The following is a 14,311-nucleotide window of genomic DNA, read 5'->3' as shown; positions in this document are numbered from 1 at the left end:
CTCCTCCTCCCTGCCACCCTCTCGTGCTATGTCTGGAATCTTTTATTTTGCGATTCTTTACTCTCTATTTTAACTTTTACGTATATTTACATTTGCATATTACAGTACAAGATATTAAAATGCTTTGAATATCGCAAAGTATGAGTGCATAGTATTTTTCGAGTGAAAAGAGTGTAAAAAACACATTGAAGTAGTTCAAATGTAACATAATCGCGACAACTAACGCGCAAAAATTAATTACTAATCGTTTCGAAATCCCTTTTTTTTCCATCGTTTCCTGGAGAGTGTTGAACGTATCCTTGTCCCAATATGACAAAGTACGCATCAAAAATGCCGTATAAAATGTCACGCGACAATAATCAAAATTTTGCGAGTGTTCTGAATCTGTATTTCCATATTGATAATGAGAGGAAGAGGCGCAGGATGAACATCGGACACTAGCGAAGCAATTCTTTCAGGTATTTATTGCTTATTTATTATTTATTATTTGCAAAATGTTGCACATAAAATATTAGACATAGTAATGCACATACAAAGTTTGAAATATTTAGTAGAAAATTTGCAATATATAATATTTGTAGTTATTAAATTTTTTAACATACTCATTATTTTAAAAATTACATTTTTTTATTAGTAGATATATATTTCTTCTATTAAATATTTGCATAAATGATGAATAAAAGATTTAATATGCATAAATTATTTATTAAATAATTATTTTATTAACTGCTATAATTCGAATGTACTTTATATTTTTCAGATCAATTGTGAAGTTCAACAAAACAACTTCGCTGTTACGCATGAGTTACTCTAATTTGTTTTCATTTCAATAATATTAAGATAATGGATTCAAAAATAATGTAAAATATATACTCTCGTATAATACAACACAGAGATCGTATAATATTAATCGTTTAAAAATTTTATTTTTGCGCATATTCGAAGTATTTTGAATCGCGCAGGTATTAATTTCGGGAAGAAAAATCTACTTATCATTTTGATAAATTTATTCTTTGTCACTTGCGTTATGTATATTTTTCTGTCAACACCAATTTTATACACAAAAATTACATTATTTCATAGACTTATTATCTTAAAATGGGTAGGCTAGAATTTAGAATAAGATTAAATAATTTACATATTTAACCCTGAAAAATATGTACACGTAAAATTTTTATAACGCATATATAAACACTATAAAAATGTGAATTTCAATATATGTATATTATTTAATTATATAATTAATTACTTTTTTATTCTTTAATTCATAAAATTTTTAAATTATTTTTTCATTGCGTTCACACACACATATTATATACATAACGGATTGTAGCAAGATATATATGTATATCTTAATTTATATATTTATTTGTACATTTATATATAAATAAAATGTGATTTTCATCTCTGCAGCTTGTCGTAGCGCAAGAGATATTAACTTTTTCAAATTTGATGTACAAAAATATGTACATGACGTTACATTAAGAAACAAAATATATCACGTATTTTTGTATATTAATTTAAAATAGAAAAAACATGTTTGCAATTAACTATTATTAAATGTTATTACTTTTACTATACTCCAGTTTTATTCTGATCTTTTTTACAATTAGCCTACATGCATCTATTGTTTTATGGCTTAATTAATTCCATGATCGAGCATGGAAATTCGAAAACCATCCCATCAGTAACGGCTGCGTATCTCCAAACAATGTTAATATTGATCGACCATGGATTAATGGTCAACTATCAACAGTAATGTCGAAAGTAAATAACGGAAATTGAGCTGAGCTCTGCGCTAGCGTTTTGTGAAAAACTATGCCGAGACAGTCGCTCTCAGATTTCGAATGCAAATAACGATAATTGAACCGAATTCTACGCTAAGCATCTTGTGAAAAACGCCGAGATTATCATTCTTAAATTTCTATCTATTGTAAAATACGATTTGCACATAAAAGTATGCATAATATAATAATGTAAAATTTAAAAAAGTCGTCTTTTAAATGTTTATCATTCGCGAAAAAGTAAAAGACTTGCGAGTTCTTATCAGCGACGTCGTATTTTCGTCTCTAGTGAAATGAGAAAAACGTACGGTTTTTAAATTAAGAACGATCTGTTTATCAAATAGAATTGTCGAGCAAAACTCGTCTCGCGCTAAAATAAAACAATTCTGAGAGGGAATAAAATAAGCGTAAAATATAATTTATTTTCGCGGTTGAAACAAAGATGTTTTTCAATGCGTTAGGGTAAGATAATTTCGGAAGGGATATAAAATAGACACAAAGTATATGATTTATTCTCGCAATCAAAATAAAAATGTTTTCCAACGCGATAAGGTAAAACAATTTCGAGTGAAGCATTAAAGATTAAAATTTCAAACTATTTCGGATACAACAATTTCGCTATGTTTTTATCGGATTGATGCAAAAGAGAGGTTTGTATTTATCATATTATAAATAGGATAAAATTATAAGATCTTAAAACTAATGTTTATTAATCAAAATAATCAAAATTGACTTTAATACATGTTTTCCATCTAACAAAAAATTTTTATGTATGCCAGATTTAAAAAACACTGAGTTGTTAAAAATTATAAATTTTATAATAGCATTTTCAATAACATTTTGATTCACAAATTTTTTGTTTTTTAAAAAATGGTTGAGATGTTTAAACAAGTGGTGTTTAAATCAGTGGTGTTTTACAGTTTAAATCAGTAGATGAAAGATCCGAAAAATACGGTGGTCAAAAAACAACCCTCTTTGATGAATAGAGAAGAAGTGCTTTTTCAGCATGATAACGCTCAGCCATGTATAGAGAGAATGACCATGCATAAATTTCAAATTATCTTATCCACTGTATTCTCCGGATCTTTTACCCACTGACTATCATTTGTTTAAACATCTCGTGCAACAGTTTATAAAAAACAAAAAATTTGTAAGCCGAACGGCTATTGAAAACGTGCCATTATGGAATTTATAAATTCTAAAAACTCAGAGTTTCTTAAATCTGGCATACAAAAATTTTTTTGTATGCCAGATGAAAGAAGTATATTAAAGTCAATGGCGAACATTTTGATTAATAAACATTTTAAAACCCTATAGATTTATCTTTTTTATAATATGATAAATACAGCAAACCTCTTTTGCATTAACCTAATACCGACACAATATCGTTTCACCATTGTTTAATCAAATGTGAAATAAAACCAAGATATGATCGGCATCTGCCGATTACTATAAAACAGTACTGCTAAACAGTACATGATCAATGCAAAATTTACAAAAAAGTAAACATTAAACTAATGTCATTTATCAATTGCCGACATTCGGGCACGATTGACCTGTATTTTTGATGTTGGCAAATGTTACACGAGAAATGCACAGAAGTATTTTCCATTAAAATGTCATGTCTAAAAGTGTACAATTAAACCATCATAAATTATAAGCAATTCTTCTATAAAAGTTCAATAACAATAAGTATTAAATCTCATGATACTTAAGTGAATTCACTCCGTAATCATTTTATAATAACATCACTGTAAACGTCACTTTATCGAAAATCGATATTATTGTGCAATGTGCCGTTATAATGGCAATATTATAATGCAAAATTTTATTTTATTTCAGTCTGAATGCATTACATACAACGCGGCGCATTGATATCGAGTTAAAAGCTAAACGACTCGATAAAATCTCACGACGTACAATTTGTGCGCTTTTAAAGACCAGTAGCTCTCGATAAAGCCAAACGATTGCTGGCCACCACACAGCGTTTGCTTTCCTACAAATTGCACACTTCCCTTCCCTCTCACCTCTCACTATTGTCTCATCTCTGTGTGCCATGCTTCGGGCTATAAGTCATTTTACACTGCAACTCCCAGTTAAAACTGCAAAATATCTGTCGAAAGTCGCCGGCAGGTATTTGTTAATCCGATCAAGATTAAAATCGGGATTGAGATCCCTTTGCGTCCTCTTTTGTTTATCTGCTTATCATGTCTTTTTTATTTGTCACGCAAATACGCAAAACCATTCCTTGGAGATTAAATAACAGATTATTTTTTCTTTGATGCATTAAATGTTAATTTAAAACAACTCATTGAATCGTTCGTCACAATAAAGAATAGTTTATGTACACGACTCTAAACATCCCAAACAGCACACATGTCCAAAATACATCCAAAGGATATCCGAAGGATATCCAGAGGACGTCTTGTAGTTCCAAAAACATCCTCTGGGCGTCTTTTGGATATGTTGTGCTGTCTGGGATGTAAGATACTTCCTATGATTTAACCAAAAATTCTACAAAATAGAAAAAGAGAAAAAGAAAGAAGAAAGTGATTCTCATAAATAAATAAAAAAATACAAGTTATCAATATTATATATATAAGTATAAATTATTATTATTAATATATAGATTTCTTCATTTTTAAATTTTAATGCTTAATCGATAGTTTGATAAAATATTTATATATACTAAAATTTTAGGAAACAAATATTTTTTAATATCAGAAACTATTTAAATATCATAACATTAGATCTTTGAAGATTAGAAAAATTATTTAAATTGTAAATACACCATAAAAATTATTTAAAATTGTCATATATGTTAATTATAATATGATAAGATGTTATAAAATATCACAATCAATTAATTTTAATATTAAGATTAACATAATTAATGTAAAAATATTTAATTATAGCAATTTATTTCTTAAATAATGTGATATCAATTAAGTAAACTAATTTATCCCACAATTTGCGATTAATTAATTTGCCTGCATTAATTTTATATAACTATATAAATATTCTTAATATTATTTAATAATGACTCACCATCTTCCGCTTTTCACGACTGGAACCACGAACGTACCTTCGTCGTGTGTATGTTTTCATCTTTGTAGATATTGTCGACATTCGAATTAAATGTTCCTGTAAATATCCAATTTAAATTGCAATTTACATTTCATACGATACACTTTACATTATTTACACAACACATGATATATTCGACGAGATATATTCAAACCATTTTCAAAGATTTATGCAATGCATTTTGATGCGTATCACATAAACATAATCACTTTCATGATATCAAAAGAATCTCGGCCTATTTGTGTACATACTATTCGCGCCATTTTGTTTAAGAAATTTTCAGAAAATTTTAGAAAAAAAGAATAAGGGAGATAGAGATCTGTGATTCCAATAAACAATAAAAATATAATATAAATTCGGCCAATTTCTTCAACTTGCGTCTTACATTTTAGTAAATATTATTAAACCACGATAAAAAGATATTGCTTATTGCTTGGCTTTGTATGAAATTCAACGAATATATTTTCTGATATCTCGACATATTCGACAACTGCGTAATCGAAACGCTGTTCAAAATCGAGCTATCTATTTCGTTTATTCTGTTCATTTCATTTCATTTCTATTTATTCTGCTTATGTATATAATTTATTGCAATATACGCGGCTTAAAAGAATTAAGCGTTACCTTCGTTACTCAGCACTTTTCATGTTACATAACCACAACACATAACACTTTTCCTTTCTGAACAAATCTAATACGCTGACTCGACCACTAATTTCAACTCGCAATTTAAGTTTACAATACCGAGAAAGCGATCCCGTAACCGCAATAGAGAAAGATATCCAAAATTGCACGATTTTGTACAAAATTTGACGAATATATTTTCCGCTCTAACATTTCAATACATTTGACAAACTTTCGTTGAAACTTTATTGTGTTGCGTACTTAAACCCATAGATGGCGCGTATGTTTCACCATAGTTTACAAATGTAGAACGCATTTATCAAAAGCATCGTTTATCGACAGTCGGCAAATAAGTGTGACTATATAGTTTCAATTAATAACTACAGATAGCCGCACTGAACAAGAGTGAATTGGAGTGAATAAGAATCAGGACAGACTTCAGAGAGCTTCAAACTGAAAAACGCCAATAATATAAATAAAAGTCATGTAATTATTATTAACCTTGTTATTGTATATGCTGATCAATTAAGCCCGGTAAAGAAAATATAACACAATGAAGAAAATACTGTGATTCTCGATTGAATCGCGTCGTCCCGGGAATCGATAAAGTCAAGTCAATCGTTTAACGTTGTGCGCAGGACTGCTTCGCGTCGTAACTCCGATCTGCTGTTGTGTGACTGACCGCTCCTGTCAAAATGTCAGCGACGATGACAGCCAAGCTCCAGGATGATATGAATAGTATACCTCTTGCGGATGACGATCCTCAAGGTAAGAACTTGAATTTACTTAATGTCGCAAAGTCGCGCAGCGACTGTTTATTACGGCCTGCTGTTATTAATGAATTATAACCTAATTCGTTTTCAACTACTTGTTTCATATCAAGTTTCTTACTTTATTTACCGTTTTCTTAAATTCATCGATTTAATCTGTCTAACTTCACCTTTATGGATTCTATATTTGTTGATATTAATATGGGAATTCTATATAAGTTACATTTAGCACTGAATGTGCAATGGCAATGTGATACTTATTTATTCTGCTTTGCAAAATTTCATTTAGCAACTTGAGAGCGATAAGAGACATTAGATAGATCTTTACATTGTTTGTTTCGAATATCCTTTTGCTTAGGAATTCTTGTTTTACTTGAGAATTATTTATGTATTCCACATATGAATTTTTGGTTTATTTGTCTCATGGCATTTATGGTCTCTAGATCTTTTTGGAGGAATATCTTCTAATAAAGATATTTCTCATGTATTCTTTAAAGTGATAATACCAGAAGAGGAAATCTTGGACAATGCCTCGCATATATCTGATGCTCTAGGCAGAGGACGTAGTATGGATTCCATTCCATCAACGTTCACTAATGGAAGCTGTAGTCCTAACAGTAAGTGATATTGATTTCTTACGGTGTCAGATTCTTTTACACTTTTACATTTTTTACTTTTCAAAAAAAAATACATAAAGTAATATTATTTTATTTTAATTCTAAATATTATTTTATTTATTTATAAATCAAACAGTGTCAGGTAAGCAAAATTTTAATTTCTGTCTCCAGATTTTTTTTAATTATTGGATACTTTTAATTTAAAAATTGTAACAATTCCAATATAATTGTTATTTTATAACAAGATTATAAATGTGGACAAATCAGGGTAGTATGCAAAAAACTGATATTGATTATAGGTTTAGATCCAGACATTAGTCCAGATGAACAAGAGGAGAAAGCTAGACTGATTGCGCAAGTTCTTGAACTCCAAAATACTTTAGATGGTATGTATATTTTTTGCACAGAAGTTATTGTATAGGAATAAATATATTAGCATTTTAAATGCAAATATATGTTCTGTTTAGATCTATCACAAAGAGTGGATAGTGTGAAGGAAGAAAATCTCAAACTAAGGAGCGAGAATCAGGTTTTGAGTCAATACATTGAAAATTTAATGTCAGCGTCAAGCGTATTTCAGTCGACGAGTCCTAACACTAAAAAGAAGTAAATCATTAATTAAATAAATCAGAGAAATTATTATATAAACAAGCGACAGTGATCTTGACATAATTATGATTGTTTTAAGTATTTTGAAAAGTATGTGCATGCGTATTTAATTACAATTTTTGCTTAGCAACAGATATTTAAAAATATTGAGTGTGTTGTGCTTAATTCACCTTTCTTAGCTTGTGCATACTTTTCATAAAAATAAATCTGATAATGGTAATCTCAGATAAAATCTCTGATAAAAATATCTCGGTTAGCTATAATCAAATATCTTTTTAAAATATTTAAAACTATTTATAATGCATTTACTGTGACTGTGACTTGGAACACGCTTATAATTATGTGCACCAAAGAGAGATATCTATTTAATAATTTCTCTAAAACACAAATTTTTTATAATTTTTTTTTTTTTAATTTGCTAAGCAATAATCAGCTATTTTAAGTAAAAATAATTTGTTCTTTTTTTAATTATGATTAGATTAATTTCTATGAAATTAATGCATAATAGATAATATTTGTTATCTTTTTGGGAGAAATAATAACAATACTTTGATTATTGTATAAGTAAATAATGCGATTACATGAAATCAAGTAAGGATTTTTATAGATAATAATAATTTAACAATTATAATTATATTTTTTATTATTTGTCTAACATAAGCTTTAGCTTTGATTAATTGATTTGTGTATATATATAAATTATAAATATAATTACTAATTTATCTCGCTCATACATTGCTTCTTGTATTGATATATATTTTTGAAGGTTTATTCTAAATATGCACTTCACATTTGCAAAACTTAGTATTAAAACACTTAAAGCAATATTTGGTCCTCCTCTTTTAATATAAACTCGTTTGGAAATTTGGACGTTTTTATATATATACGCATTGTATTTAGATGTACAAAAGAGATAACATATAATTACGTACAATTACAATACATTAATTATGATATCATATTACAAAAAAAAATTAATATTTGCGAATACTCTACGAGCAAGATGGCCAGTTTAAAGTTCGCTGTTTACGACGGAACAATGCTGATACACAATCATCTTGTTTGTAATAGTGGTGACTGATATTAATAATAAATATATATTTACTGCAAATGGAAAACTGCGACTTGCGATAGAGTTTCAGTTCGAGGGCACAAGCAGAATGCACAATGTCAAATTATCCCATTGTTGAGTAACACAGTGTTATAATAAACATTATATTCTATTGGAACATTGCTGTTTGATCAATATTGAGTTCTCATTCGAACGAATTTCTCACTTATTTTCTTTCTTTATTATCGATCATCATTTCTTCCTTCATAAAACACTCATTCATCGCTGTTCTGGATTTCTTTCTAAGAATTCTGTTAGTTTGTATAACGAATATAATATTGGGCCTAAAAATTGCGCGCGCACGTGCGTGTGTACAGAAATTTTCTAGTTAATTGATTCATTCTCCTGAATAGCTGAAAATTGTATCGCCTTTTGTCCCCAAGACGTTTTCGCTCCTGATTTTGCTCGCCCATTCTTTTTTATTCCTATCCACCATCCATAATATACATATTTGCGTGATCGAAACGCATCGTAGGAGCCAATACTCCATTGTTCCCACTCAGTATTGTCATTATTCATATTTATCTGAAATTTAAATTCATTGGGGTTAATTTTTAAATTTACAATCACTTTCAATCGTCTATTTTACATTTTTAGAAATAAACATTTTTAAAGGGCAATTTATCAACTTAATTGGTTAAGTAGCATTAATTAAGCTAATTTAAATAAATTGAAGTTTATTTTCTTTGACTAATTATTATTAATTATCTGATTATTATTTTTATCATTAAATGTTAGAATTATGAACAAAATTATTGTGAGAATCGAGTTGGATAAAATTGGTGAGGGAGAATTTAATAGAACTGCGTAGAATTTCCTGCAGTGCTATATATATATATATATATATATATATATATATATGAAATTCTATAGATGTGGGTGATATTGCATAATGGCTCATGCTCCGTATTTTTTAAAGTAGCAAAAGCTCTTTTTATAACATAACAAAAAGATAATGTTTATTATCTGCCTGTTTAATATTTTATATGTATCTCACCTCTCCATATAATCGTCCTTTCTTATTGAATGCCAAGTAGAGCCTTGTTTCGACACTTTGTATCCTGATAACGCCAAAAGACACCGGCGTCACGTGAAGCAGAGCTGTAAAAATACAAGCTCTTATAATAATAATTATTAAAAATGTTAATAATAATTGTAGTTTTAAATTGCTCATCTATACACTTCGGGAACTTCTACATTATTACTCCAAATAATATTTCATAGCAGTGGTAATATACCGTGCGACTCATTGTTGCCGGATAATCCTCGAACTCGTCCTGACGGTGTAATTGCCAGATGATACCCGGTTCGGCAGTACAGTTTTATTACCTGACAATTGTAGGCGGGGTTTTTCGCTGGCTGTCGGGGATCCCATATCACGCAGGGCGAGTACTTCCGTGATTTAGAATTACGTTGAATGTTACGCGGCGTCCTGCAATTGCACAATATTAGATAGCCTATAAATTATCTATGTAAATGCTACATAAACAGCATGCACGGTAATGTGTTATACAACACAGACAGAAGAGGGTTTAGTTGGTTTTGATGCAAATAGTACTTAAAAGGAAAATATTCGCATGAAAAGTGTGCAAAATTTATATATTTTGTATGCATTGCCAGCAAAATAAAGTAAAAGATTAACGTACACGTAGAAATTGCAATAATAACGAAGCAAAATAGTAAAAAACATATAAAATAAATTAAGAGAAGCAAAAAAATATATATATATTTAAAAATAGTATTAATTAGAAATTAATTAATTAATATTATAACAGTTATTTAATATAATATTAATTAATTTATTGTATTTTTGGAAAAATATTCTTAAGAATAAGAATTAAATTACGATGAGGATGAATGCAATTATTCTCTATTGATAATTAAAAATAACTAGTGAAACGTTTATGTCAAATTAACATTTTTGTTTGATATCTTAGATCTTTTAACATACTACTTCTTAAGCCGTTAATGTTAGGATTGTCTTGGCCGTTATAAAGGGTGTTTGCGCCGTTATAGATGCTGGAAAATATATAGGCCGGCCGGTTTTCCAGGTCAGTAAGCCTCGTGAATGAAGCGCACCGTGTCATACTGTAGGCGCTCTCGCACTTCGTTAATTTTAAACCGATTCTCGGAGGGGAGAGAAACGAAATCTCAATAGGCTTTGTGCGAAAGTTACGCGAACAGCTTGGCTGTCGTCATCAGAAAGTGTGTATGTTAACGCGGTTAATTTTACATGGCTTCCACAATCCGTGCCCAATGATTTTTTGTATAAACAGAATTTATTTCTACCAAATGTTATATCGGAGACGCTATTCGGACAAAATTATGTTGTTAAAATTTGCCAAAAAATGGTAATTTATGATAAATGCATTTTTTTTATTCCAAAGACAGCGAATTTCGTTAAATTTGTCTCCTTTCTTTTAATAAATCTAACTGACGATTCACAAGAGATGTGTATTGATTTAATTTATTAGACTTTTTGATTTAACAACATTTGCTGCTTTTACTAGAAAATGCAACTGCATTTTTTTCATCATATTTCTGAAGATATTTTATAAAAAAAAAAAAAAGAAACAGATATTATATATCTTCTATTAAAGTACATTCTTACGATTAAATTACTTTATTTGTGCTGCTATAATTTTATAGAATTTTACAAATAAATTTTAAAATTATCTAATAACTAAAAAAAATAATAAACGCGCACAATTCTTCTTCTAGAAATAAAGTAATGCACATAGCTCTTTTTTTTTTTTTTTTTTTTTTGCGGGAAGGACAAAACTATATAACTACCGAACGACGCAAATTGCATTTCGCCGAATCGTGCAAATCGCATCTCGCCGAATTCGTCGGAGTGTCGATCATAATTTCGCATATCGTATTACAGCAGGAACGCTGCGCAATTCGCGGGAAATTATCGTCGCGCAGCACCGGACTCGTTTGAGACCGTTAATAACACAAACTACACCTAGTGCATCTGCTGACCCTGTGGTGATATGGAGCAGAAAGTTAATCGAGTCAAGTGATCAATGAATGTACGTTATAACGTGTGTTGGAGGGCGACTAGGTAGACAAACGTGTCTCCCATTAGTCCAATGACGAGCAGACATTTTACCTTGCTCCAGTAATTATGTTAATTCGTTCATTTGTGCGAATTATACATTTTATCGTCACGAAGATTAGTGAGCAAAATGTAAACAAAATGCATCAACGTCAACTATTTTTTTTTTCTTAAAGTAATCAACGATTCTTCCTCAAAAATGTTTTAATTACATTTTTAAATGCAAAGTATCGTTGATTCCGCGATTCTTTCGGCATAGTGCACATTTTCACGATTTAATTAATAATCCAGATGATTTTACCCATCAAAAGTGACGGTTACAGTCGGAGGTCTCTTGGTTTCTCTCTTCTTCCGGCCGTCGCGAATAATTCCTTTCCCGTTCTCCGTCGTTATGTTGTCATCCTCGTGAAGGGACAAATCTGTAGCGTAACTATCGTCGCTGCAACTATCATCAATATCGCTGCACTCTTCGTCGACCGTTGGTGGTTCGAGATTCTCATGAATCCAGCGCAAACTCATTTTCGCGGTCTTGTTACTGCTGTGTAAATTCATAAACGTATATTCATACCGCACGTCTAACAATGTGCTATCTAATTTATTTTGCGGAAACCGCATTGAATAGATTGTCATAGATCAGGAATTATGTGGTCATTTTGCGGTGAAAGGCAAGAATTTAATATATGAACCATAATAAATACATATTTATGCGAGTTAGATCACATTTATTGTAAAAAATAACATATAAAAATCTATTTAATTGTTTCTTGCATTACTTTATGAATATATGAAATTAAGTCTTTATGTATTTTAACTCTAAAGTTAACGAAAAAATATAAATTACGTTTAAAAAGATGTAAAGTAATTATATTTATATAATATCAATGCTTTTATTAAAGAGAAAATTTTATGAAATTTTATAGAATCGATATTTCGAGATGTAGACGAGATTTTTGCTATAATTATCATTTTATAACTATAATTATTTACACTTTCTATTCTGACAAGATCAAGACGACTTTAAGTTCCTCTAAAGCATTGTTCTAGCACGTACATCGAGAGAAAGACGATGTGTGGGAGCGTGCATGAAATCTCTTTCTATCCGAATGCTGTGAAGCACCCACGCTCGCGAAACACTTTTCACCAGAAACAGTACTAAAAACTATGTATTCAGATTTAACGGTGGTCTCGGTCTACTAGCAACTGTGCGTACCGAGTGTATAGATAATTGCGCATTGGGACATACTTACGCTCCAATAACGTTAAACTAATTCAATAAAAGCCGAAGTACGTCACGCGCGGTAAGCTCAACGAATTCAAAAGGCAATTATCCAGAAACATACGTACTGCAAATATCAACTCGAGTCTTCTTCGATGTAACACATCGACATCAGCATGCGCACTAATTATTTATAGCAATTGTTACATCGTACTATATTGTAAAAAGCACCACGACAATGAATACATTACATTAGACCGTTTTCACGCACGAATATATACACCTATATCGCACATAGAAAGCTTTTTGCAAATTTAAATAAGAAATTGATAAAAATAAAGTTGAAAAATAGCCGAGAAACATCGATTTTTCGTTTCTTCAACAAGGAAGAGTAAAAAATAAATTTTTCTTCGGCTACATTGCACTGTATAGACTCGACGAGAAAAACCGATCTCTTCCGCGCACACGAGGATCCGCCAGGCTTGATGATCGCCCACCTACCTGGGTGTTCCACGTTTATCACGCGACTGAGCTCGTGGCTCGTCGAATAATAGTAGACATGACGCCGGCCTACTGACAGTCACCGGCGTCAGCGTCGGCGGTCTGCGGATTCCTAGTGAAGCGAATTAAAAATGGAGCACGCCTCCAAGCGTTTCGAGCGCATGCACGCGCATCTTTTTTAAGACCCTCTTTAGGGATCCACTACTCACTAATCACTTAGGTGTTTCTGGAGGTGCACTGTTTTGATAACATCCCTTATCAAAAGAACTTTTAATATTTCAAACTCTCTGCATTACAGGACACTTGACAATTTATTGTTAGCCTTGAACGGTGTTATTAATAAACTGACTAGAACTTTATGTTGATTTTATTTTATTTTTGCAATTTAGTCGCAATTAACAAAATTAATTAATTAATAACAATGAACATAATACATCCACATTTTTAAAAAACATACGATGTAACAATTTAACTGTGAAATATTTTAAAAAATGATATACATATATGTAAGTAAAATTATTTTCTTCACTTACACACAAATGAGCAAACTCGCAAAATATTTGTACAAAATTACAATAATTAAATTTATCGATATATTTCACAGCATAAAATCATTGCTTTTCTATACATTAAAAATATATTGTAATTAAATTTGAAATATTTGAAGATATATGATTATTTGAATAATTACAAATTTGTATAATTGCTAATTATTCACTTTGCATTTTTTTGTTGACATATACAGATGGCAAAACGAGTATAATCACAATAAGAAGCATTATAAGCAATAAAGAATGCTCTCAGAGCGTATTTATTTCATTCTTATTATATAAAATATAAGTGATATTTCAGGATATTCTACTTTTTCTTCTAAAATTTTTATGATCGTAAAAAATTCTGGCATCAAAACTTTATGAATTTTTGAAATAAA

The 14,311-nt window shown here is 30.2% G+C and overlaps 2 protein-coding genes across 9 annotated transcripts; one reads left to right on the top strand and one right to left on the bottom strand.

Annotated features, from left to right (window-relative positions):
• Window positions 1-5,957: 5,957 nt before the first annotated feature.
• On the top strand, window positions 5,958-8,720 carry LOC105667728 (short coiled-coil protein B). Of its 2 annotated transcripts, none has more exons than XM_012359693.2 (4): window positions 5,958-6,263; window positions 6,709-6,882; window positions 7,182-7,268; window positions 7,350-8,720. In XM_012359693.2, the coding sequence occupies exons 1-4, from the start codon at window positions 6,191-6,193 to the stop codon at window positions 7,490-7,492; spliced, it is 477 nt and encodes a 158-aa protein (XP_012215116.1). In that variant the 5' UTR covers window positions 5,958-6,190; the 3' UTR covers window positions 7,493-8,720. The 2 variants fall into 2 exon arrangements, with proteins under 2 accessions (XP_012215116.1, XP_012215118.1); XM_012359695.2 differs by having other exon boundaries at window positions 5,997-6,263; window positions 6,763-6,882.
• LOC105667913 (putative fibroblast growth factor 1) lies at window positions 8,117-13,513 on the bottom strand. Of its 7 annotated transcripts, none has more exons than XM_067349665.1 (6): window positions 13,381-13,486; window positions 13,008-13,162; window positions 11,965-12,201; window positions 9,841-10,034; window positions 9,600-9,703; window positions 8,117-9,127 (listed from the first exon to the last, which is right to left on the bottom strand). In XM_067349665.1, the coding sequence occupies exons 3-6, from the start codon at window positions 12,180-12,182 to the stop codon at window positions 8,927-8,929; spliced, it is 717 nt and encodes a 238-aa protein (XP_067205766.1). In that variant the 5' UTR covers window positions 12,183-12,201; window positions 13,008-13,162; window positions 13,381-13,486; the 3' UTR covers window positions 8,117-8,926. The 7 variants fall into 7 exon arrangements, with proteins under 7 accessions (XP_067205766.1, XP_067205765.1, XP_067205767.1 ...); XM_067349664.1 differs by having other exon boundaries at window positions 13,008-13,181; window positions 13,381-13,451; XM_067349666.1 differs by lacking the exon at window positions 13,008-13,162 and having other exon boundaries at window positions 13,381-13,513.
• Window positions 13,514-14,311: the final 798 nt, after the last annotated feature.

Source organism: Linepithema humile, chromosome 2 (assembly GCF_040581485.1).
Source record: "Linepithema humile isolate Giens D197 chromosome 2, Lhum_UNIL_v1.0, whole genome shotgun sequence".
Taxonomy (NCBI): domain Eukaryota; kingdom Metazoa; phylum Arthropoda; class Insecta; order Hymenoptera; family Formicidae; genus Linepithema; species Linepithema humile.
This window is presented reverse-complemented; position numbering and strand designations above follow the sequence as displayed.

Bases quoted from the DNA above. Each gene is read 5' to 3' on its own strand.
- LOC105667913 (XM_067349666.1), bottom strand. From the start codon at position 12,182: ATGAGTTTGCGCTGGATTCATGAGAATCTCGAACCACCAACGGTCGAC. The intron at 10,035-11,964 runs GTAAAATCATCT...GTGCAATTGCAG, and splicing joins GTAACCGTCACTTTTGATGG to GACGCCGCGTAACATTCAAC. The intron at 9,704-9,840 runs GTATATTACCAC...GTATTTTTACAG, and splicing joins CGGCAACAATGAGTCGCACG to CTCTGCTTCACGTGACGCCG.
- LOC105667728 (XM_012359693.2), top strand. From the start codon at position 6,191: ATGTCAGCGACGATGACAGCCAAGCTCCAGGATGATATGAATAGTATA. The intron at 6,264-6,708 runs GTAAGAACTTGA...TATGGTCTCTAG, and splicing joins TGCGGATGACGATCCTCAAG to ATCTTTTTGGAGGAATATCT. The intron at 7,269-7,349 runs GTATGTATATTT...TGTTCTGTTTAG, and splicing joins ACTCCAAAATACTTTAGATG to ATCTATCACAAAGAGTGGAT.